This window comes from Diospyros lotus, chromosome 11, assembly GCF_014633365.1.
Source record: "Diospyros lotus cultivar Yz01 chromosome 11, ASM1463336v1, whole genome shotgun sequence".
NCBI lineage: Eukaryota > Viridiplantae > Streptophyta > Magnoliopsida > Ericales > Ebenaceae > Diospyros > Diospyros lotus.
The window spans coordinates 28468355-28493376 of NC_068348.1; the positions used below are offsets into that span (position 1 = coordinate 28468355).

Genomic DNA, 25022 nt, shown 5'->3' on the forward strand with positions numbered 1-25022 from the left:
AAAAAAGTTCTCATCAAATATTTTTTTTTTCTTAATTGAGATTGTATTGGAACATTTGATCGAACTCATGTTCAAGCATTTGTACCTTTTGAACTTCAAGAGAAATTTTGTTGTTGAAAAGATGACCACACAAAATGTGTTGGGAGTCATCTATTTTGATCTAAAATTTACCTATGTTCTAACTAGTTGGGAAGGAAGTACACATGATTTACGTGTGTCTTCAATGATGCATGATGAAGAGTCGGAGGGCTTAAGATTCTTAAAGGTATTCGTAGATTTAAAATTCATTATATTTATACACATAATCATACAAATATAGATATATTTTAGTTGTAATATATTTTGTATTAAATGTGTAGAAAAATATTATCTTGCCAATGTTGGTTATGACACCCGAAATAAAGTAATAACTTCATATCGTAGTGCTCGAGTTGCGTTTCACATAACCATATAATGTGAGTAGATTTTAATTATAATTTCATTATAAAAGAAATTTCTACATCAAGTCAAAACAATGTACAATGAATCTAATCTTTTTAAGTTAAGAAGAGAAGAACAAAGGGAATGGGTACGAAAAAAAGATAAAATAGCCTCAACTATGTGGAATTATAGAGCATATATAACATTCTTTTTTTTTATCTATAATATTTTATGATAATTGTAGGTATGAGTAAAGTAAAGGAGAATAAAGATAAAGCGAAGTATTTTAGATAGACTAAACCTATATCTCACATGCTATTTCAAATTTTAGTTGAAGAGGCTACAAAAGAGAATCAACTTTATTTTTCTTTCAAAATTCAAAATTTTCAACTTGGTGTTAGAGAAATTAATTTGAAATTTAAGATGGACTATGTTCTTGATATGTTGAAAACCATTTGAAAACATTGAAGAAGAAATGGAGAATTATAACCCAACTTAAGGAGAAAAATGGTTTCGGTTGGCATAATTCTATGAAGATAAGAACTATTGCAAAGGATGTATGTGATGAAGAAATAATTTTAACTATTTTGCTTTAATTTTTATGTACATTTTATGTGTTTGCTTCATATTAATAATTCAAGTGTAAACTTTGTTTGTGTGTTTTTTTTTGTAGGCACATCCTAATCCGAAAAGTACTAAAATAAAAAAAAAATAGAGATATGCAATGAGACGGTGCTTGTTGCAAGAAAAGAAATGATAATGAAAAGTTTTGTCAAGTTATCAATAATATCAACCTTACTGAAATCTCAAAAATTCAATCTACTCTGTTAGATTACGATGATGTTGACATGCAAGAGATACAAAAGACATATCTTTATCAAATATACCTTTTGCAAATAGAATTCATACAAGGGGAGGTTGCAACTTCTAGGATACAATTATTTCAACCTTAGCTATAGAAGTTACAAAAATAACTATGGCAATTCGAGAGCGAAGCCAATAACAACTCGATGTTGATGCTCTATTTGAAATGGTGATGAAAGTAGAAGGTTTTGACAAAGTTACTCTTATCTTTGTCTTTGATTACTTATCTAAGAATGAGAAAACTATAAAAGCTTTATTGGCTCTTTGGATGTAGGACTTTATCAAGAGATATGATGGATCGAGATCGACATCATAAGATGCCAAAATTAACAATAGTATTACTTGAATTTAAAATTTTATTTTTTATCTTATTGGTGACGCACAATTATTAATATTGTAGAATTTAAACTCAATTTTTTTTAACTTATTACTATTATTAAGATTATGTACGTAAAACTTTTAATATTGTAGAATTTATGATTATCGCTAAACTTATTTGGATGATATATGAAATTATTGTGTTTTGATTTTTATTATTATTATTATGCATTTATTATACCTTTCTATTTTTATTTTATAAATTTGATGATAAAGAAAAAAATATTATAATTATCTAAAAGTACCAACACTAGAAGTGGTTTTTCAATAACATTTTTAAATTACAGCCAAACAAGAGAGAACATATTTCAAAAAATTATTTTTTCTTAAAAAAACACTTTCCTCTGAACCAACGAAACCCTAAAGATAAGTAGTAGTCCACAAATCAGACACCATAAAAATATCTTGTTATCGAGTTCCGTTATATTTCTTGCCTTTTTAAGCCCATAAAATCACTGATATAATCATAAAATAGTCTTCTCAAGTGCATCCTAAAATAATTTCTGGCTGTGACTGATTGGAGTCATCTCAACCGTCTCTTTATGCCAACTTTATGCACCCCAAGGTGCTATCATTTTTACTGTTATTGTTTTGTTTTGTTTTTTTGCTTCCCAATTGCCATTCACCCTGGTATTTAATTCAAAGTAAGCACAAACCATCATGGAATCTACAAATAATTTCAAGAAAGCAAGGCATGAAGTTAGGAAAAGGGTAAGGTCTTAATAATGATGGCAATAATGCTGCTTGCTTCTTAAAATACAAGCACCCTTTTGGTGGGCAATAGAGTCACCCCTTGCTTACGCTTAGCCCCTATTTGATGCTTATTGGACCACCTGCCCTCTCCCACAACTTTAATTAGATGCTGACCTTTTGATTATGAAAACCCCTCCACTATATAACCCTTTCAAAGTTACCCAAATATATTTATATTTCCATGATAGTTTAGTCATTATAATAAACCCTAACATTACCCAAATAGTTTAGTCATTAGAGATTATATAATCATCAAAATTCAAATCACTTTTAAGGAAGAATATGTTCTTAACGTACACGGATTTATAAATTAATTATTAACAAGCCCGTAAGTGATAATTTGAGTGAAGTGTACACTTATAAATTTCAAGACAACAGAAGCATATGCCCCACCCACCCTTAACGAATGGTGCTTATAAAAATATCAATTTTGAGGCGGCCATGCATGTGCAGGGCCAATCAACCGGCGCCAAGGTGGGATTGTCACAAATTGTGGTTTCAAATTGAATTGACTATACACTACAAGATGCCAATCATTTTCCATAAAATAAGCTGCCTACTCCCTACTACAACTATAAGCATGCTTTAGCAACGTGACACCCAGAAGTGTCCCTTTCAATCTTTCTTCTTTTACGAAACAAATTAAAACTCCATCGTAAACCTTTAACTCGGTAGAGTCAACACAACATAACTATTTATTTATCAAGACATCATCGTCAGGATTATCTTATCTTCTTCACCCTTAAACACGAACCCCTAATTGACTATTCTGCCCTACCCTTACACGCAACTTATATCTCGATTATTTTAACTCAGTACTCGTAAATTGTATGAAAGAGGACCAACAAAACAATGGCTTTTGGCACTGAATTGAATATGACCCATCAACCGGTCTCTCTCTCCAACCCTCTTCTCCCCACATGATGTGCCAACGAGATATATCTCATATCTGGGAACAGACAACAGCACATATATACATATATATATATAAATAAATAGAGCAAATGCTGGGGGCATTTTTGTCTTTTAACAAATATAGTAAAAGGAACACAACCGAAGAAATAAACTGCGAAAAATTCAACCTTTATGCTATGTCACCGTGGACCAAGTCCTACGCTGATTAAAATGACGAGAATGACCCTTTCTACCGCGAACAGCCAGGGAATACCGTCAATGGGCATATTTGACATTTGCTTGCAAAGTTCAACCCGACCCTAACTGGTAGATCTATAGCCGATATATGAACCGACCTACTGACCGCTAGTTCAGAAAAACAAGTCCCCCATTTAACAAAAAATTGCAAAACAACCCCAGATATTAAGGAACATTACTTTGCACTCCCTCTGGCGATCATCTCCTTGTACCCCAGAATGGAGTCGAGCCTCTGCAACTTGAGCTGCTGCTTGAACTTGTTGATGAAATCGTCGGCCTTGGCGTCGACCTCGTCGTCCACCTCCGCCGCCGCCTTCCCCTCTCGCATCGTCGCCGGCCTACGAACCCCCACGATGTCCTCCTCCTCGAAGTGGGCGAACGCCGACTTGGCGCTCGCCGACTTCCGAATCTTGGCCGGGAGCCTCTCCGGCATCTTCCCCGACGCCGGCTCCGACTCCGACCGGGTCCGGTCGAAGTGGTGGCCCTCCAGCTGGCTGTAAACCTCGTCCAGACTCTTCGGCTCTTCCTCTTCCTCTTCGAAAACCAGCCGAGTCGCCGGTTCCGAGCTTTGGGGCTCGTGGGTTTGTTCGGAAACGTAATGGGTGGCTGAATCCGGGGCCGGGCTGAAGGCGGCGGCGAGTGGCGGAGATGGGTGGGGCTCCGGCGATCTGTAGGCGTAGAGGTTGATGGACTTGAGTCGTTCGAGAACGGACGGCGATCTGACCATCCGATGGTGTTGATAAGGATTCTCTTGAGCTTGCGGGTGGCTTTGCTGCTGTTTCTGGCTTACGAAGCTGGAGGTGAAGGCAATGGTGACGATCATGAGATTGAGGAGGACGAAGAGAACAGGTGGGGTGAACCAGCTGTTCATGGAGGCCCAGATCGAAGGAATGGAAGAAGATACAGAGTCTTCGAACATGGTGACGGAAAGAAGCCCCAAATGAAGCGGCCGAAGAGTACAGAGAGAGAGAGAGAGAGAGAGAGCAGAGGGATAACTCGTATATATCCCCAAACTCGTAGGTCCCTTATCTGTGTTACTGCTGGGCTGGCGGTGTGAGAAATTAGGATATTTTATTCATTTCTTTCATCTTTATTATTTCTAATTATTCTCAAAATTAATATTCCCCCTAAATTTAGCAAAGAAGTGCATGCTTAATTAATATCGTATGTGCCTACCTAGCTAAGTAGACTTAAGAATTCAAATTAAATTAATATTCATTTAAAATTATCTCTTTATTTTATAATTTATAATTTTATTTTGTCTAAGTGAAGGCAATGGAGCCGATCATAAGTATAATTTTATTCTTATTTACTTTGTTCATAATTTAATAAACTTTGTTGCTTTTAGCACTATTGGGTCCTACTAACCATAAGAAGCTTGCCCATAATTTAGTATCAAGTTTCATCTCGATTAATCCTAATTTAGTAGTATTCTTATCTTTTTAATAACGTTCAAAATCCCTGCACTTGTAATAGGTTTCAACAATTCTAACATTCTTAATCCCTCATCTTTATTTTCATCTTAGTAATATTAGGATCCTCGACTCTTGATCCTTTGATGTTCAACAATTATGTAGGGATTGAGCTCTTTTTCTTTTTCTTATTAAGCTTATTTTGTTATCGATTGAGATATGTTTTTTTAAAATTTAAAATTTTCTATTATTTTTAATCTTTATTAACTCAAGCGTTAAGAGTATTTGCGGTACAAGTCTGACCACGCAAACTGCTATGATCAAATTTGTCCTCTGGCGGACTACCACTTTGGACCAAAAAGAACAAGTATGATTATTTATGATTCATTCACATACTGTGAACTATTTCATTTCAATTATATATATATATAAAATTAAATTGTAATATTATGTCACGTCTGTAAACTAATAATGCATCATTACATTTTTTTTATATTAAATGTTTAGGATCTCGAAAGGCACGTGGCAGGCGGAGAGGAGGGAAAGGGGGGGAAGACGACAAGGGAGGAGAGAGGTGGGGTGGGTAGCGGAGAGGTTAGTGTGCGGCGCTCAAAATAAAAGGTCAAATATGTATTTGTATGAATTTTTTATTTAGAGATTTGAATTTTTTTTATTATTTTAAAAATATTATTAAATTATGTTATTTTAAATAAATTATATCTTTTAAATTTTTTATTATTTTAATTATACTATCAAATTTATTATTTTTAATAAATTAATCAAGATATATAGTTGACTCAAAATTATATAATTTAAAAGTATATATAATTAAAATAATAAAAAAAGTTAAAAGTACAATTGATTTAAAATTGTAAATTTAAAGATGTTTTAAAAATAATAAAAAATTTAATTATTTAAATAAAATATATATAATTTTAAAAATAAAAATATATATTTTGCATGATAAAAGGGAAAGGCTGAAGGGGACAGCGCAGCGGAACCAGCCTGCAAGGCTATTGGACAGTTATACGACGCCGTATGGGTGTCCTTCCGTAGATTGTTCTTGTAAGCTCTGGACTGATCTGGATTATCAGTTTTGATTTTTTTTATTTTTTTTTATTTTCTTGGTGTTTATTGCTTTAGATGAGATTACAACGGGACCGGAGAGAATAATAAAGCTGGTTTTGAGAACGCAGCAGGCTGTTTACTGGCAAATTTGTGATTAACTTGACAGCGCAGAGCTTCGAGAACCTTCCAAAGCCCGCTGGAAGATGCTTGTTTTATCTCTTTCTTATAATAATAATATGCACATTTAATTATAAATATTCTTAAAAATTTCTTATTAGTAGTTGATAATAAAATATACTATTTTTTAAAAATATTTTATTAACTAATAAATTTTTTTGAGTAATAAAAACAATATATAATTATTATATTTTATCTAAAAATTAATTAATATATTATTATATTTATAACAATACTTTAATTAAATATTAATAAACTAATACTTTAAATTCCCAAAAATAATTAACTAAAATTTACTAAAATCGAAAAGAATTATATAGAAACAGATGGGTTGGTGACCGTTGAAGACGAACATTAAATGCGAGTGCACGTGCGTATTCAACGGCGAGATAAGGCTGTTCTGAGTCCCATCATCTGTTGTTTCCCAAAATATTAATTTAATATTTAAACATGCCATCTATATGTATATATATATATTATAAAATGCAATAATGCATTATTAAATTTCCATTTAATAACATATATATTTTAATAATTAAAAAATATATATTTTTATATTTTTTAATTATTATACATCATAAACTTCAATTAAATTGTTAAATAACAATAACGACAAATGCTTTCTTTCAGGAATTCAAATTGAGCCGAATCCACGTTTTCAGATGGGCCACCCAGCCAATTAGAAACCCAGTTTAAACTGTGTTATAATTGAGGCCTATTTTTAAGCCCATAGGCCGAGCCCAGTTCGACAGGGCCTGGGCAGCCTTCCCATGCAGGCCCACTAGGCCTAACCGGCTGCTAAAACAATGATTTTTTTTATATTATTTTAAAAAGATATAATAATGATTTTCTATTTTGAATTATTATAAGATATAGGGAGGATTTAATGTTGTTGGAGCAAATTGCATAATCCAATTGGAGCAAATTTTCACTTTTAAATATTTTTTTTTTTTAGTTTTGTGCTTAGAATAATAGATGATAAGAAGTATTTAATAGAGAGAGAATTATATTAGGTCTAATTTAGTAGTATATAATAAATGCATTTTACCCAATGAAACAAAGAAAAAATTCTTGAGAGCCAGACAAGTTGACAGACAAACTTACAGAATAATGGCTAAAAGATTAAAATGCCTTCGCCTACATTACATTGCACTTTTCCAATGCAATGTAGGTGATATCATTTTAATCTTTTAACTTTCATTCTGTAAGTATGTCTGTCAATTTGTCTAGCCTTATAAAAGAACTTGAAATAAAAACATGTAAATGAGAATATTTATTTATTATCTTATTAAATGCACATCAATTAAGGGCACTTGTTTGATGTTTTGCTAACAAGTGTCATTCGTTAGTTGTTTGATGTTTTAACATTTAAGTACTTTTATTAATTAGTAAAACATTTTATAATATAATGTTTTATTACTAACCAATAAAAGTATTTTGTGTTAAAAATAAAATAATAAATTTATTTGGATAAAATCTATTCATAGAATTATTATTTTTTGTCATTTTAATTATTAATATTAGAATAATTATGTCATTTATTATTTTATTTACTAACAATACATTTTTCAGTCACACATTTTGAAATTTTTATAAAATTAAAATTATCTTTTTATTTTATTAAATATTATTAAAATATTATAAAACACCCATTAAATGACTTTCTATCTGAATAGATTTTAACCATTTAACAAAATTCAAAATAAAATATTTTAAATACAACTTAACATGCATTTATTAACAAAATCTAATATTTATTATGGTTAATGGTAATCATCGCCTTTAAAAGGATAATAGTTAAGCAACAAACGTAATTATCTAAAAGTTAAAAAAACATTATTATATCCCTTAACATTCGGGCATTGACTTTCATAAATTATCATGCTAAAACTTAAAAAAAACATCATACATAAGGTCTAAAATGCTGTCTTTTCCTCTTATCTCAATAATTGCTAAGGAAGAGATTAAAGCTATTAACAATCACTTTATTCAAACAACTAACTAATTGAAAATAAATATTTATCCAAAAAGGTTAATATATACCTTTAGGTTTAGCACCAGACAAATAAAAAAATGAAAAAGAATTATTTTGCACAAAAGTACTATAGTCCCTGTAGAGCAGAGACTAGAGCAAAGCGAATCCATGAGTCATGACCCATGAAGCGGCCGAAGCAAGCAAGCTTTCTTCGAAGAAAAGTGAATTCCAGAGGCAATAGGCGTAGTGAATGGAGAGCATCTAGCGACGAAAATGACCGCGTAGATCTTTGACTTTCTTTTCTTCCGCCATTGCCTTTTTCTCGTTGCAAGCTGTGCTCAGGACAAGGAGATTGATCATCATCATCACAAATTCATAACAGTTCATCTATTTCGAGCTCGCTTAGAGACTCGGGAGTTCCCGGCAAAACCCAGGAGGAATTTCACTCGAATTCATCGCCCATGTCGATGATCTTCGAGGTTTGTTTGTCCCTACCGCACGATTAATCAATCACTCTCTTCGTACAAGAATTTGGATTGATGAGTTGGGTTCGTCTTCTTTTCAGGATGCCTTGGCGTTTCTGGGTCCGGAAGGAATTGGAGCGAAGGCTCGAGTTTTTTCCGGTAAGAATTGAATTCCACTGTTTGGTCAACTCCCGATTTATTTAAAAGTTGAAGCTTCCAATTTCAATTTCTGAAACTAAAGTAATAGTAGTTGATGCGAGTGTGAATTGGGGAGAAATTATGCTTTCTTTCAAGACTTCTTGTTCTTTTCTTCACCCGGAAGCGGAATTTAACCCTACCATGGTCTCGGGATTTCTGTGTATGAATCCATAAACGTAGAATCTGGAGGCGCTTTCTTGCAGCTTCGTTGAGAAAAGAAAACCCATTTTACAAGCAACTTCCTGGTTTTCTCGCGCATTTTCCCTGTTACCAAACGGTCATAGAATCCCGATCAATTAAAACTTACTGGGGGCTTGTCAAAATACAGAGTATGCTGGATTTGGAGCATTCTCTTTATTGGCTAGTTTTCTCGCCAAGCGGAGGATTTGGAACCGAATGGAACGGTATATTTTGGGCAATCTGATCTCCAAGTTTGTCATTTTCTCCATTAAGCTTCGAACTTGGTATTTTCATCCATGCGAGCATAACACTCCTCTATTGTCTATTTGTCTTCTTCTATGGCTCTCATTCTTGATTATGGATTAAAGTTGTTGCTTATAAATTGATTCCTAACATAATTATTAATTGTTAAGATAATATAATTGAATTATGACAATGATATGTTTCCATTTGAATTAGAATTTTTTGTGCGTACCGGACCTAACCAGAGATGTCGGACAAAAACAACAGGGTCCATTTCGCAGATATTCTCCCAGTCCATGTCAAACAGCAGTTGCCACGGCGGCGGCGACCAGCAGTTAGAGTCGTGCCGGGACGGGCCCACCGCGTTCATCCTGAAGATGGTGGCCATCGCCGCCATCCTTGCGGCGGGGGTCGCAGGTGTCGCCATACCGTTGGTGGGAAAGAACCGCCGGTTCCTTAGCACCGATTCTAACTCCTTCTTCACGGCCAAGGCCTTCGCCGCCGGCGTCATTCTGGCCACCGGCTTCGTCCACATGCTGCCGGCCGCCACCGCTGCCCTCACCGACCCTTGCCTCCCCAAGCGGCCCTGGTCCCACTTCCCCTTCTCCGGGTTTGTCGCCATGTTTGCCGCTCTGGGAACCCTCCTCGCCGACTTCGCCGGGACTCAGTACTACAAGAGGAAGCAGGCGGGCCAGCTCGCCCGGTTTGACCCGTCCGAGTCGGACGGCCTCGTGTTTGGCGAAGGGGAAGGCGGTGGGATGCACATTGTCGGCATCCATGCGCACGCGGCGCACCATAGACAAGTCCGCCCAGTTCCCGGCGCATTTGAGAATCACGTGTCCGGGCACCAGCACAGGCATCCCCATGACTCAGACTCCGATGGAGACGCCGGAGTGAGACACGTCGTCGTTTCACAGGTAATTGTCAAGTTTTCAACCCTTCTCTCTCCTTTCTCTGTTAAGAATTAGGGTTTAATTATTTTCTTGCTTATGATTCTGAAACTGCAGGTTTTGGAGCTCGGAATCGTGTCGCATTCCATAATCATCGGCCTCTCGCTCGGCGTGTCTCAGAGCCGCTGCACAATATGGCCACTAATAGCGGCGCTGTCGTTTCACCAATTCTTCGAAGGATTTGCCCTAGGCGGCTGCATCTCCCAGGCGCAATTCAGGAACCTCCGGGCGACTCTAATGGCGTGCATTTTCGCCTTCACAACGCCGACGGGGATAGCCGTCGGAACCGGCGTCTCTGGGTTGTACAATCCCTACAGCCCGAGAGCACTCGTCGTTGAAGGCGTCTTGGATTCCGTATCGGCCGGGATTCTAGTCTACATGGCTTTGGTGGATCTGATTGCCGCCGATTTTCTAAGCAAGAGGATGAGCTGCAACTTCAAGCTCCAAGTCGCGTCGTACTTGGCCCTCTTCCTCGGCGCCGGGTTGATGTCTCTGGTAGCAATCTGGGCTTGATCGTGTTGGCGCTAAAAACCCTTTTTCTTTCACGCCATATAATTTGAGCTGGAAATGATGGCAAAGTGGCATAGATAGATAACTGTGTTCCTATTTTTCTCTTTGTACAGTGTCTCTTATACTGAGTGAAGGTCAGCCTTCCTTCCGGAAGACTCTTGTCTGGATCCTCCCCTTAAATATTTTACTAAACTTTTTTAAGTTGGATATATTTACATGTTAAATTCTGATGTCTCAAAGTGGAAACTTCATTCTTAAAACAGTAAATAAAGAAGAGAAGAGAGATAGATGTACGTAGCCCCCCCCCCCCAAATCCATCTTGCTTTACCACATTTATTCAGAATTATTTAACAAATCAGCAGTATTTTTTTTTAGACATTTATAATACTTAATGATGTCGATAACAATTTATACCAAAATTTACATATTCAATTGTTGAGATTCATCCGACTCGAAGAAATCAAGTTTGGGTAAGCCCCCAGATGTCACCTAGCTTCGGGCGTAGGGAGGCATAGCAGGACTGACTGACTCAGTTGACTGAGCCCTTTTAAGTCGGAGCCGGGTGTAATCGCCCGCCCAACCAACCATCGCTAGAATTCATCGCAAAAGAAATGCAACGGCCACACTCTCTCTCCGCGGACAATTACTCCAAATCCCTAAAGACCAAAAAGCCCCTATCCCAACCTCCCCAACCGCGCTCCTCCTTGCCCATCATCGTCTTCTCCGTCTTCTGCCTCCTCTTCGGCCTCGCCGGAACTATCTTCTCTCTCTCCGTCACGCTTCGCCCCAAGCCCGTCCCAGTGTTCCGCTGCGGCCGGACGGAGGACACGTTCCGGGGGTTCTACTCTCTGCCGATCGCCCGCCGCCTCGGCGGCGACACCGGCGCCGCCGTGGATCGGCCCAAATTCCTAGGGTTCGTTGGGATCCAGACCGGGTTTGCTTCCGCTGATCGCCGGGCTGCGCTGAGAAGTACTTGGTTCGCTTCCGATCCCGATGGCCTTCTTAGGTATGTCATTAATATTTCTTTTTCTTAGTTTAGTTAAGTTAGATCTTTAGTTTCTTCAACGGAATCATTCCGTTTTGACTTAGTTAATTTCATGCTTTTAATTGTGACTTTTATGTGTCTTTATTCAACAGTATAATTTGTGGCTCTTTACGTTTTTGAGTTACATATGTTTCAAAACAAATGATTGACGTCTGATTTCCATAAACAAAGTAAAATTTGTAGGTTTTCAAGTTATTCTAATTCATAAACGAGGCAATTAAATTGGTGGACCCGTAATTTGTGCATAATCAAGGAAGCTACAGGCCAATATTATTGATGGGTCTACTTGATGTTAAGTTTTTACAGTTTGAAAAGAACTCAATTAACAAAAATGACTGTCAACGTTGCTTCTCATTGACAATAATCGTGAGTTTCAGCAATTTACTGCTAAATTAGTGGGAAGGTCTGTCTTTCAGCGTTTGCAATTGAACCTAAGAATTGTAGGATTTTGTCAATGAAGTTGGTTTCTTTACACTTTCTGTTTTAGCAGTTATTATTGTTTTGTGGTTTAAGTAACTTGCATATCTGTATTGGTTATTGGAATATGATTTCTTTTTTTCTTTTTTATGCCAAGTAGTTAATAGAATATGATTGGCGTCTCATATACATTATTTTAGGTGGATTTGAGTTTGATTCTCAAGCAGCACTCAACGACTTCTGATAGTGGTTTATGATGTAACTGTGTGGGTCTTAGCCTAGTTTTGAGGCTGATTTTTTGTGAATCAATGAGTGTTATGTTTGATGTATCCTTGTGTTGCAAGTGTTTTCTAAAAGTCCTTTTTTTGGCTGCAACATGGTCCCCCTTTATATATTTTTGCACTTGCTGTGTATAGACTTTTGGTCAACCTGTAGATGAGTCAGAACTAGCCATTAGCGAGATTCAGGGACACATAAGAAATCTGTCAACAGATTCTCAGCATATAGCTAGAAACTGAGAGCATGTGATAAAACTGTCGAACCATATGTTTACATCTGTCGACAGTTACTCTGCATATAATAAGAAACTGAGAGCTATCAATATTTTTTTCGACCATTCTATTATAAACGGTTGACAATTTTACTTGAACTGCTTGAAAATTTTGTTTTGCTATGTTGGAACTTCAAAGCGTCTTCTGCTGCAAAAACACTTCTTTTTAAAGTGTAATTTCTCCTTAAAGAGAACTGAACAAACTTCCAATGTTACCTCAAATACAATGTTAACAAAATGGAATTACTCTTAAGGAATCCAACAAATTTTGAATTGATTTTTTATTTCTTCAAAGTCACCTCAAATAGACATTGACCTTGATATGCTATTATTTTATTTTTCATACAAATTTGTCATGAAAATTGAACAGTGTTCAAGTAAATGAACAGTCAAAGATATTACATAATTATTCAATGTCATTGGCTCTGTAGGTTGGAACAAGCTACTGGTTTAGCCTTTAGGTTTGTAATTGGCCGATCAAAAGATGCAAAGAGGATGGCGGAGCTTGAGAAAGAAATCCAGCAATACAAAGATTTTATGCTCATAGATGTTGAAGAAGAATATCTAAAGCTTCCATACAAAACGTAAGAACCAATACTCTAGGTGAACTCATTATGTAGTAGACAACTTATGCTGTAGCGTCCCATCCTGCTTGTAGGTTGGCATTTTTCAAAGCAGCCTTTGACCTTTTTGAAGCAGATTATTATGTTAAAGCTGATGATGACATTTATTTGCGCCCAGGTATTTAGCATCTCGAATATTTGTGAAGCTACTTGTCTTATATTTTGCAAATTTGAAACATTTTCTCAATTGGACAGACCGACTCGCAACACTTTTGGCTAAGGAGAGAAGCCATTCACGGACTTACATTGGATGCATGAAAAAGGGACCAGTGATCACTGACCCTAAAATGAAGTGGTACATGGAATAGTTTTTTCCCAATTTGTAAATATAATTTTGGCTTTGGTGTTGCAAATTTTCTCCTGAACGTTAGATATGGTGTGCACGTAATTTATGAGTTTTTCTTTTCAAATGCAAAAAATTTCAGGTATGAGAAATCAGGACACCTGATTGGTAGTGAATACTTCTTACATGCTTATGGTCCTATCTATGTTCTTTCTGCAGAGGTGGTGGCATCATTGGCTATTACAAGAAATGATAGGTCTGTCCATTGTCATATGGTTTTCCTTTTGATGATCAATTGCGAGGGATTCTTCTCCATTTGCTTGCTCATTTGTTTGACTTTGTTCTGGCTAGTTATGTTACCACATTTCATTTGTTTACTAAAATAGGTTACCTTTTGGATATTTACTTTCATTATACAAGTAGAATGCTTTGATGCATTGCTGATTTTGTTAAAATTGTGTGATCCAAAATATATTACTTTCCCTCTCTCCTTGCTTCTTGGGTATATTTTTGATCTCCTGATTTGGAGTTAGGTTTTCTATTTAAATGCTAAACCGCATTCTAAGGCAGTCCCCAATGCACAGAACCGATGCATACTTGTGTTATGGAAACAATATAATTTTGCTGAGTGTGTAGATTATACTTTTTCTATCATCTTTCCATTCAAGGTTAAAACAGATAGCTTTTTTCTTGAATTACATGTCAACTGAAGCTGTGGGAAATTAAACTATTATTTGCTTGAGTTCAACAACAATATAATATTTCAAGCCTTTATCCTACTTGAATTTTAGTTTGTCAACCATTTCTATCTATAGCCTTATTTCAAATAATCTCATTCTAATTTTATCTTTTCTTATATGGCCACACATCTATCATAACATCCTTATCTCCATTACTCTCATATTCTACACATGTTGGTGTTTTACTACCAAAGATTCTATGCTTTACAACATAGTTGGTCTTATAACTGTCTTAAAATTTTCCTTTTAACGTTAGTGGAATCTTACTATCATATAAAATGTTAGATGCACTTTTCCATTTTAATCATCTTGTCTTATAACTATGGGTAACATTATCATTAATGTCTCAAATCTTTTTGGTTGATTGATCCAAGATTTCTGAATTAATCTTATTTTTATATATTTGGTTTGCTGATAAGCTATTTTTATATGTAATTAAGTGTTCTTCTCAGTTTTTAGACCTGCCGTCGGCTATGATGAGCTCATATGCTGTGGCAAAATCCAAAATAGCTTTGCCCTCATTATTTCTTTCTCCAAATCCATAATCTTCATGTCCTTCTCTATGCTCATTCCCTTTTTTACCCACATGCCCATTTAAATCACCTCTTATAACAATCTTCTAAGTATTTCTTGTACCAACCCCTGAAAATCTTCTCAAAATTTTCCCTTTATCTTTTCCCCTAACCAAATTGCTGTGCATATGTACTAAGAAAATTCATGGTTTATTCTCCTAAAACAACTTCAACTGCAATAATCCTATCTCCTATTTCTTCATATTCACTGCCCTGTTCTTTAAAGCCTTATGCATGATAATCCTCACTCCATTTTTCTTGATCCTTCCATGAGTACCACAGTTTATTTCTAGATTCATCAACATTTTGGCCTTCTCTCCTGCCCATCTCATCTCTTTGAGGCACATAATATTAAAACTTTTTCTTAATAATCACATTCATCACTTACCTAGATTTCCTGTCAAAGTCCTATTCTTCCATGATCCAATCCTTAATTTATGATCTCGAACTAGCTTCTTTACGCACATTCATCCATGAAAAATGCAAGACCCTTGTAGATTTAACACTACATTTGGGCGCTCATGTAGTGGCTTCTAGCTCATTTTTCACTACACATGAGAGATGTGGCGCATTGCTACAAAGAGTTTTGCGCTAGCGATTTGTGATTACTCATTTGTAGGTTATTCCCCAACATTTTAGCCCTTTGTTTTGTAGCTGTATATTACAGCTGGTGGCCTCCATCTCCCTCTTTTTTTGATCCTTCCAACTTTATGGTTTCATTATTTTCATTACAGTTAAAGATAGGAGTACTTTTCTATTTTGCAGCACATGAAACATTGAGTAGAATTCAATTTATTCTTGTATCATCTTGTGACCTTCATACTTTCAGTTTAAATTCAGTAGTTTTGAAAACTTCTTATTGAACTGAAAGAAAGCTTAGGCCTAGCCAAAGCTCTTGTGGTTCTTGGTCCATTTATACATTCTAATAGCGTGTTTTTACTTAAGCAAATTTTCATGTTTCTGTTTGCTTCCAGTTTTAGTTATTGCTTATCTTTGGTTATTTTCTCATTGAATGGATGCAATGTTTTTAGTTTGAGGATGTTTAACAATGAGGATGTCACTATTGGGTCTTGGATGCTTGCCATGAATGTCCATCATGAAGATAACAGAGCAATTTGTGATCCTCGGTGCACGTTGACATCTATTGCTGTTTGGGATATCCCAAAATGTTCAGGTAAAGCGACTCATTAAATGAAGTACTGTTAATTGATGTGTTGTGAATGAAAGAATTATCTTTGTAATGCATTAGTGGCTTCTTTAAGGAAGCATAGCTGTTGTGGTATTCCATGTTTGCAGGCCATATATTGCACATTGGTTTTCCTTTGAGTGGTGATTATTAACACGCCCAAAAGTGTTGTTAACACAATAATGTGACTGAAAAGACACAAATACCCTCTTCACTAACACACTAGAAGTCTAGAATGGAGTGTAAAGGCCCAAATACCCTCATTTTCATTCTACATTGGTGCGATAACAATATTTTTGATTGTGTACACCCTTTCCTCTATTTTTCTTTTCTCTGGCCTGCAGTTTGGTAATACAACATGAAATATCTTGTTTTTTTCTTAGCTTCTTAGATGAGTGTTTCCCTTGGCTCAAATTCTTTATTATCATACAACATATCAAACATTTGTCCTATTATGTAAGGTTGGCTACATAAATTCTAGCTCGTTTGTCATTTGCCTAGAATCACGTTGTTTGATATGATTAGTTTTACGTTAGTTGTTGGCTTAACGCAGCTCTCCTTTTTTATTTGGGTTTGGGACCAGCTTTTGATAGAGTTATATAGGTGGAGTTCAAATCCTTTATCATAAGATAAAATTTAATAAAAAAAAAAGCCTAACTAAATGAATCTGCTGGAACTTGCTTAGCCCCCCATTCAACAATGTAGAAATTATAATTGGTCTATATGTGATGTAACTAGGAATCGATTTGCCTGTCTATTCTCCCAGTTAACATTGGAAGGTCTTGGCCCCAGCTAAGTATTTTACAGAATGATATCTTAATAATGATTGAGGCGAGTTAAAGAATCGAAAGATGCTGGTGGCAGAATTTATGATTATTTTTTTCACTGCACCAAGAAACAATTATGCCGTAGTATTAGTTAAATTGGCTTCTTAATGTGTTGGGACTGAAAACGTGAAAGGCTTCTATATTTTTGTATCCGTGTTTGTTTGATAAGACTGGAGCAACATAAGGAATCTTTTGGATGAGTAGTGGACTACATATCCCGTCACTAAACGTATCAATTAGGATTCCATTTATTGTGATTTTTTCTCTGGGTAAAGGATTGGATAAATAAGGGACCAATTATATGTGGTGGTTGGATTTTGTGCCAAGTTATTCTCACCCTCCTAGCATTGGGATTATCAATACTATCCCCACCACCTGGTCCAAATAAATCAGTAAGGGATAATTAGTCAAGTCAGGATAACGTATTCCATCAAATGTGGTACATCCATCTTGGGATTTATATTGCAGTATCTTTAATGTGATCTTGCTATGTTAAAGTAGTGGTGTTTGGTACTGATGAGACCATCATCCTGTTGATGACTTTGTATTTTTTATGGTGTCCTCTAGGATGATTATTAAGTTTTGATGTTTGATATTAGGATCTTTAGCTATTTAGATTTATTTTATTTTATGTAGATTTTTTATTTTATCTTTTATTATTCCTTTTTTTTTTTTTTTGGTCAATCGTACTTGGGTGAATTATACTTTTATTACAATAGGATTTTGTCTGATTGATAGGCTTATGATGTCATCTGAAATTAACTACTTAGATGATTCGAATACAGTTGATGATTTTCTCACCCTGATTTCTTGCTCTTCTATTCTCTCTCTCGGTTATTGCTTCTTCTTTTAACTTCCTTCCCCTAAATTATTCTCTCTCTTCAATATTTTGTAAATTTTCTACTGTTCCGGATGTGTCAGGATTGGGTTGCGCAGTTCACATGCATAAATCAAGAAAAAATATAATCAATGATTGAATTCTATCATCACTCTTGAAGCTGAATTTAATGCTTCAAGAGGCTAACTTGAATTGATCTAATGGAATGAATATGGAATTAATGAAGAAAATTATTATCACCAGCATCGACTCAACCTGATTATGCCATCGTCAAAACAAGTAAACCTAAAAGTGTCATACCCTGAGAACTGATAAAAATGATCTTAATGGGAATGTTCATTGCTAGAATTTGCCTTGAATGTAAATCTACTTCTCTGCCTCTAGGTTGCCTGCACTTGTTTTACACAGTTATATATGCTTATATCTTGATTTCTCTCTTAACTAAAGATTGACAAAAATTTCCAGGGTTATGCAACCCAGCAATTAGGATGAAGGAGCTTCACAATATGACCATGTGCTCCAAGACTCCGACACTGCCACCTGATGATAGATAGTCGACTTTGCCCACACACACTTGGAAGAGTCGGGGCAGGTCCGTTCCAAAGTGCATTAGGTTTTAGAAAAGCTCCCTCGAGGTATGGCCGCCAATTTATTCATCCTTTCAATCGTCGCTGTATAGTGGAGTGATCTAGTTCACTGTTAACCATTCTTTACTATCGCCAAAATGACCGCCTTTTTTGTACACAAACACCGGTTTCTATATGCTTGATGATAATAGATGAACATAAAGAAATTACTGACTTGAAAGTTTGTGTGGACCGAAATCCTCTCTATATATGTATGTGTTCTGCCCCATATACCAAATTCAGCTTCATCTGGCACCAACTGCATCATACTTTCCTTCCTCGTTGCTTTGGATCCGTCCATTTTGGCCAGTTCTGAGTTGGAATAGTCGATCCAAAAATAAAATAAAAAGAGACTTAAAATTGACAGAAAAAATCAGAAAGGCCCATAATGAGCATCTTCTTAGTAAAATTAGTTGGCTGATGAATGAGTGGACGGTGTATAGTAGTAGTGAGTTCAGTGATGTCTTCTCAGTGGAAGTGGCTGTGGCTGTTGCTGGCTTTTCCATTCAATGGAGGCAGCTTAAAGGTGATGTTAGAGGACAAACTTGCTCTTTGTATCTGTATTCATATTTCAAATTATAAATATGTACTATTTATTGTTAATATATAAAAATTTATAAATTAAAATAAAATTTATTTTCACCGACTGTTGTATGTTTATATAGAATCTGAAAGAGAATCACATACAAATACAATTAAATAATTGTGATAACACGAAAATTTAATGTCTCCTCCTACATCCGATGTCATGCCATCTTACACGGTGGTTATTAATTTTCGTAATTTTTAAAATTTATGATCAGAATGCATGCGTGTTTACCTTAAACTAACGTACGGACAAACTCTTTTTTGGGCTGCCCTGTCATCCGCCACGTCATCAAGACCTACCTTGCATGCCAACCTGGCACAACTATATATTGACGTCACCTCCCCTTGGAAACTCTGCTTTTCTCTCTCTCTTTTTCTCTCTGTGTGAACTCGAGCACGGAAATCATGGAAGATTCTAGGAAGTCGCCGGAATCCGAGACCGGCGGTGGAATGTCCGAGGAGCTCCGAGCATTCCTCGAAGTTTCCGACGACGAAGGCGCCGGCTCGCTGGATGCTCCGATAGAGGAAGAGTTGGTGGAGGAGATAATGCAGCAGCTTTGGGAGGAGATAAAATCTGATGAGAAAACGTCGTCGTTTCCAGCCGTGGGGAGCAACATAGAGAGCTGCGGAGCGTCGTTTTCGAACTCGGCGTCGACGGTGATGGCTGGAGTGGAGGTCAGCGGTGGCGCATACGCCGGAGGTGGTGGTGGTGGCACTTGCATGGAAGATGTGCAGGGTTGGGAGGAGAAAATGGAGGGCTGTGATGGAAAGGAGGCGGATGATGAGTGGCTCGCAAACATCCTCAGTTGGGGCGCACAGGTGCTCACTGATGATTGAATCGTATGTTTTAGGGTTTTAGTGCAGGTTTAAGATTTTAACTAATGGCTGGACTAATTGTTCACAGCAAGCCCAGATCGTATACTTAAAATAGTTTATAGAGCTATTTTGTGTTTGATCTTACCAGTTTTCTGTTCATTTTTCGTAATTAGTTTTCCTTGCTTCTACCACTGCCACCACTGCTTATATATATATACATATGGATCATGTTATTTATACACACAAAATTACAGAAAATACTACACATACCAAAATGACAGAAATATCTCTCCTTTTTTTTTCTGTAAATTTACTTCCCTCTCTTAGTAATCCATGGCCGCCTCCTCTCTCCTCTCTTTCCCCTTGCCATGGTCGATTCCAACAACTGCCCGTTGCTGTCTTTGCCTCATTATCTTGCCTCTCGCGGGTTGACCATCACTATTGGAGGTGGCCATGATAAAATTGTTTATTTGTAGTGGTAAAATAATAATAAAATTATATTTTTGTAATATAAGTTGATCAACATGAAATATTGATGAGTTTAACAAAAAAAAATTTGGAATTTATTGTACATTTCATTGTTTTAAACATTGGTTTTCATTTAATGAAAATGCAATGCATTATGCGTGAAGAGTTCACGTATATTATAAACTGACATCATAATTAAGAAATTTTCCATAAAATGCTTTCAATTTTCTCTTAAATAAGTGAATTCCATGCCTAAATTTGTTGCTATCCCATATAGGGCAGGGCATAGACATAACATTTTTGTGTGTAAGCATATTAAAATTAAAAATTTATAGATTAAAGAAACAAAGAGGAGGCTTATGTACTTTGGAGAACATGAAATACATGTAATTTAATGAAATTATTATAATTAATTAGCTTGAAAACGGTAGACATGGATGGATGGGTTTGGTTAAATCAAATTAATACAAGAAAAGCATAGTTTTAGTTAATGATGTTTGGAGATTTTCACGAATTAATGGTGTGGTTGACTGCAGAGGTTTTTTGCATTAATGGAATAGCCTGAATTGGTGTGGAGAAGATGACAGCCAAACCACAAGGTGGTTGTCCCCTCTGCCCAAAATGGGGATGGATGGCTACTTCCATTTCCTATTATTGGATGATGGGCCCCCACATTTTGCCTATTTTGGGTCACTAGGATTAGGGTCACTAGGCCATGGTCAATGCTCATCACTCTCCTCTCCTCTCTTCTTTAGGGTTCCAAATTAAGGACCCATGCAGTGGGTTACAGCCAATGTAACAGCTCAGCTACTTCATCACATCACATGAATGCACCATGCATGCCACTCTCTCACACTATCTTCTATTTTTTTTTTGTTAAATCAAAGAAAAAATTTAAGTGACTAAAAATACAAATATATTGTCCTTTTTTTTTTTTTTTTATGTTTTATGGTGTTTAGGTTTTTGACCAATTATTTCTTTAAGTCAAGAGACTAAACTTGGTAGGATTACTGTCTCACCGATAATTATTTCTTACAGCCCATTTAAAGCCCAATTGGTAAAGCCCATTTAAAGGTCACTGACGGCCCATGGATCGTTGGGTCCATCATTCCATATCATTGTCTTTCCTTCACAAGAAAATAAATACAAAAGAAATTCCTTTTTTTTTTTTTTACCTCTATTCAATTTTCAGTTACGTTTTTATGAGATATTATTTATTTTAATATAAAATTAAAAATTATATGTGAATTTAGCCTCATATTGTCTTAATATATTCGTCATGCTTTTAAGATATTACATATATTTTTTATTGCATTAAAATTATTTTTATATGTAATTTTACTTTTACCCTAAACAAACTATTTTTGGGACTCAAACGTTTGACAGGTTATATATATTATAATTAACTATTAAGTCTCACTATATAATCTCAACTTATATATGAACACTTGTCACAACGAGAGACAAGTTGCACACGTGGATTATACAATATAAAAATTAAATCTTTAATATATATATAGAGAGAGAGAGAGAGCGCCGGGGGGGATGGAATGGAAGATGGACCTTTTGCCACGTCATTTAAAACTCGAGTAGGCTATGGTCCTCTTAAAAGATATATAATCTTGAAAAATCCTGTTAATACATCATGGTTTATATTTTAAATTAAATAATATAATTAAAATATTTAAAATATTTTTTATTTAAGACGGTAATGTACATGATTAAAATATTTCTCATATAAAATAATGAGGCAGTGAGACATGAAAAATATTTTTATTATTTATGATATAATATATAATTTAAGATGTAATTCAAAAAGTATCAATAACATATATATTTATATAATAAAGTAAGAAAGTTTTTGAAAATGTCTCCGATATATTTTCATCCCATGGTTGAGATGAATTTCAATTTTAAATTCTCGCCCACTCTCACTACCTCTTGTCTTACCTCTCTTTCACACTCTCACAAACACTTACTATCTCTCTCTCTCTCTTTTTCTCTCTCATAGACTCACCCACCCACAATGGTCCCCTCTCTCTCTCTCTCTCTCTTTATAGAGAGCAAGTAGTGAAGGCCGAACAGTGGCTTGCCATGGACTGGTTGGTGGGGTCAATTGCAGAGGCGACTAACGATGGAGCAGCCAAATGTGGCGGCTCTCTCTCTCTCTTTACAGAGAGTAAGTAATGAAGGTAGAACGGTGGCCTGCCATGGGCTTGCCGATGGGGTCGATTGCAGAGGTAACCAATAATAGAGCGGCCAGAGGTGGCGGATGACGAGCTGGGCTCGCAGTGGAGAGCAGATGTAACAGTTAGGTGCGGCGGTCGGAGGCATTGCAGCTGCTTGAAGCCACGATGGTTGGCCGATGGCGATCGGATGCAGCGACGCTTGACGACCATAGATGGCGATTAGAGGCGAGCATCAACGAGAAATGGTAGGTGGCTATGTTGGATGCGATGGTGGCTAGGGGGGGCGACAAACGACAGTAGGAAAGGCCACGACGATGGTCTGCGAGGGCCTAGGCTGGCGATAAGAAACAGTTGGTGGGGGTGGTTCGGCCGTGAATGAAGAAGAAGCAAGAGGAAAACGAAGATGGGAAGGAGAAAAGAAAATAGAGAAAGAAAAGAAAAAAAAAAGGAAAAAGAAAAGAAAATAAAAAGTATGAGAAAAAAAGAAAATGGGAGGAGTGCGTAGAAAATTAAGAAAAAAATTTAAAAATTATTCTAAAACTCAAGGAGTGTGCTAGAGGCTCGAAATGACATTTTTGGTGCAAGGAAGGCAACCAAAGAGACGACGCGGGTGTGAGCGTTCAATGGGTTTCTTTTTCAGATTAGTTGATATAAAAATAATTATTTATATTATGTGAAATAATGTAGAATAAGTATTGATCTAGTTAGATTAAACCCTTGATTGGTGTTATTTTAAAATTGATGGGTGAGTTTTGTGGGTCGGACCCATTTTAGATAAAATATTCTAGAAAAATATTTTTAGATAAAATATTTAAAGTTAGAAACATTAATTGATATTTAAAAAGTAAAATTAAGAACATTACACTTATAACATTTTTAAATAAAATATTTAAAGTTAGAAACATTAATAGAAAGTAAAAATATTTATAAATAAAATTACCTTAATTGATATTTAAAATTAGAAACATTACACTTATAATTTGTGTCTACTCTACCAAGGTAAAATAAAGAGTATCATAGACTAATTTTTTTTTTTAATTTTTTTTAAAGAGTATCATTCTAAATATTCTAATTTTAAAATCATTTAATACTTAATTTTTAAGTATTTTAAATATCAATAGTGTAAGTTTTAAAATATTATGTAAATTTTAAATAAAAAAACACAAACAGTGTAAGTTTTAATGTATAAGAACTTGGCGTTTATAATTTGATATGGATGATTCAACTCTAAAAGAAATAAAATCTCTTTTTTAAATAATTGATAATTAAATGTTATTTTTAGTGTAAAACTTTGTTCAAATAATGATATCAAAGTAGAAAGCTTAATTCGAAATTTAAGTGTTGAGTTTTTAGGTGTTGAGTCTTTGATACTTAAAGAAATGTAAAATTGGTTAATCTATTCTATTGAGTTACTTAAAGATGGAAATATTCAAAAAGAATTTATTTATTTATTTTAATTATATTTTTATTTTATTAATTCTATTTTTAAGCATAATAAAATATTTTTAAATTAAAATAATATAAAAATTAAATAATTCCCAACCACGCATGGTCGGGGAACACAAGGGTTCCCAACCACTCACGGTGAGGAACCCAAGGTTCTCCGACTCTAAACCGGGGTACCCCTTGTTGATGGCAACGACAGACGACGATTGATATGTATTATTTGATATTTAATTTTTAAATTAATTTGTTCAGATCGTAGAACACTTACTGTGCTTTATTATATATATTTAGTATTTTTTTATTATAAAATGTTAATAAATATACAATAACTTTAATTTTTATTTTTTGTTTAGTATTTGTATTTTTTTTTTTACTTGCTCTTATTTTATATGTTTGTTTCTTATTTGAGTTTTGTAGAGTATTTTATACAAATCAAATTATTATAACATAATATGTATAAATTATCGTGCCTTTAGGTATGGGTATATGCTAGTATATATATAGAGGGAAAGGGAGGGGGGCATGGAATGAAAGATAAGACCTTTTGTCACGCCATTTAAAGCTTCGAGTAGGTTAAGGATTATATTTTGAATTACATAATATAATTAAAATATTTCTTATTTAAGGTGGTGACACATGATTAAAATATTTTTCATTCAAGACAATGAGGTGGCACAAGACAGTGAGACACGAAGGTATTTTTATTATTTATGATATATTATATAATTTAAAATATAATTAAAAGGTAACAATAACATAGTCCAATGACGCTTTTGCATGTTTCAATGTCTCTTTCAGTAGGTCATTAACTCTGTTCCCAGCATGTTTCTGTGTCTCTTTCACTGGGTCATTAACTTTATTCCCAGCCATGCAGAGGAGTGACTCTTAAATTGCATACGTAGCGTAGGCTGTTTCCTTATCTTGTGTTCACCACGTCTCATCTCACCACAAATTACAAAAATTTCCCTCAAATTGCCTTATCAACCAACATATATATATATATATATATTATGAAATCACGATCACTTCATGTGATTAGTTTTGGGTGGCTCAAAATTAAATCC

The 25022-nt window shown here is 35.3% G+C and overlaps 3 protein-coding genes across 5 annotated transcripts; 2 read left to right on the forward strand and 1 right to left on the reverse strand.

Moving 5' to 3' along the window:
- Positions 1-3411: 3411 nt before the first annotated feature.
- On the reverse strand, positions 3412-4552 carry LOC127813764 (pathogen-associated molecular patterns-induced protein A70). Its single transcript, XM_052354903.1, has one exon. It carries the CDS (start codon positions 4484-4486, stop codon positions 3743-3745), a length of 744 nt encoding a protein of 247 aa, XP_052210863.1. The 5' UTR covers positions 4487-4552; the 3' UTR covers positions 3412-3742.
- Positions 4553-8347: 3795 nt separating this feature from the next.
- Positions 8348-10962, forward strand: LOC127813207 (zinc transporter 4, chloroplastic-like). 2 transcript variants are annotated; one of them, XM_052354050.1, is made up of 5 exons: positions 8348-8678; positions 8765-8822; positions 9190-9265; positions 9552-10201; positions 10292-10962. In XM_052354050.1, the coding sequence occupies exons 2-5, from the start codon at positions 8766-8768 to the stop codon at positions 10745-10747; spliced, it is 1239 nt and encodes a 412-aa protein (XP_052210010.1). In that variant the 5' UTR covers positions 8348-8678; position 8765; the 3' UTR covers positions 10748-10962. The 2 variants fall into 2 exon arrangements, with proteins under 2 accessions (XP_052210010.1, XP_052210011.1); XM_052354051.1 differs by lacking the exon at positions 9190-9265.
- Positions 10963-11211: 249 nt separating this feature from the next.
- LOC127813208 (probable beta-1,3-galactosyltransferase 12) lies at positions 11212-18634 on the forward strand. 2 transcript variants are annotated; one of them, XM_052354052.1, is made up of 7 exons: positions 11212-11750; positions 13188-13340; positions 13415-13497; positions 13575-13674; positions 13805-13918; positions 16006-16148; positions 18291-18630. In XM_052354052.1, exons 1-7 carry the CDS (start codon positions 11356-11358, stop codon positions 18377-18379), a joined length of 1077 nt encoding a protein of 358 aa, XP_052210012.1. In that variant the 5' UTR covers positions 11212-11355; the 3' UTR covers positions 18380-18630. The 2 variants fall into 2 exon arrangements, with proteins under 2 accessions (XP_052210012.1, XP_052210013.1); XM_052354053.1 differs by lacking the exon at positions 13805-13918 and having other exon boundaries at positions 18291-18634.
- The last annotated feature ends 6388 nt before the right edge of the window (positions 18635-25022 follow it).

What these genes read in the sequence shown, in the direction of transcription:
- LOC127813764 (XM_052354903.1), bottom strand. Translation starts at nt 4,486, where the DNA reads ATGTTCGAAGACTCTGTATCTTCTTCCATTCCTTCGATCTGGGCCTCC.
- LOC127813207 (XM_052354050.1), top strand. Translation starts at nt 8,766, where the DNA reads ATGCCTTGGCGTTTCTGGGTCCGGAAGGAATTGGAGCGAAGGCTCGAG. An exon ending in ATTTGGAACCGAATGGAACG is followed by an intron (nt 9,266 to 9,551) that starts GTATATTTTGGG and finishes CAAAAACAACAG; the next exon opens with GGTCCATTTCGCAGATATTC. An exon ending in GACACGTCGTCGTTTCACAG is followed by an intron (nt 10,202 to 10,291) that starts GTAATTGTCAAG and finishes CTGAAACTGCAG; the next exon opens with GTTTTGGAGCTCGGAATCGT.
- LOC127813208 (XM_052354052.1), top strand. Translation starts at nt 11,356, where the DNA reads ATGCAACGGCCACACTCTCTCTCCGCGGACAATTACTCCAAATCCCTA. An exon ending in ACTGACCCTAAAATGAAGTG is followed by an intron (nt 13,675 to 13,804) that starts GTACATGGAATA and finishes AAAAAATTTCAG; the next exon opens with GTATGAGAAATCAGGACACC. An exon ending in GGATATCCCAAAATGTTCAG is followed by an intron (nt 16,149 to 18,290) that starts GTAAAGCGACTC and finishes AAAAATTTCCAG; the next exon opens with GGTTATGCAACCCAGCAATT.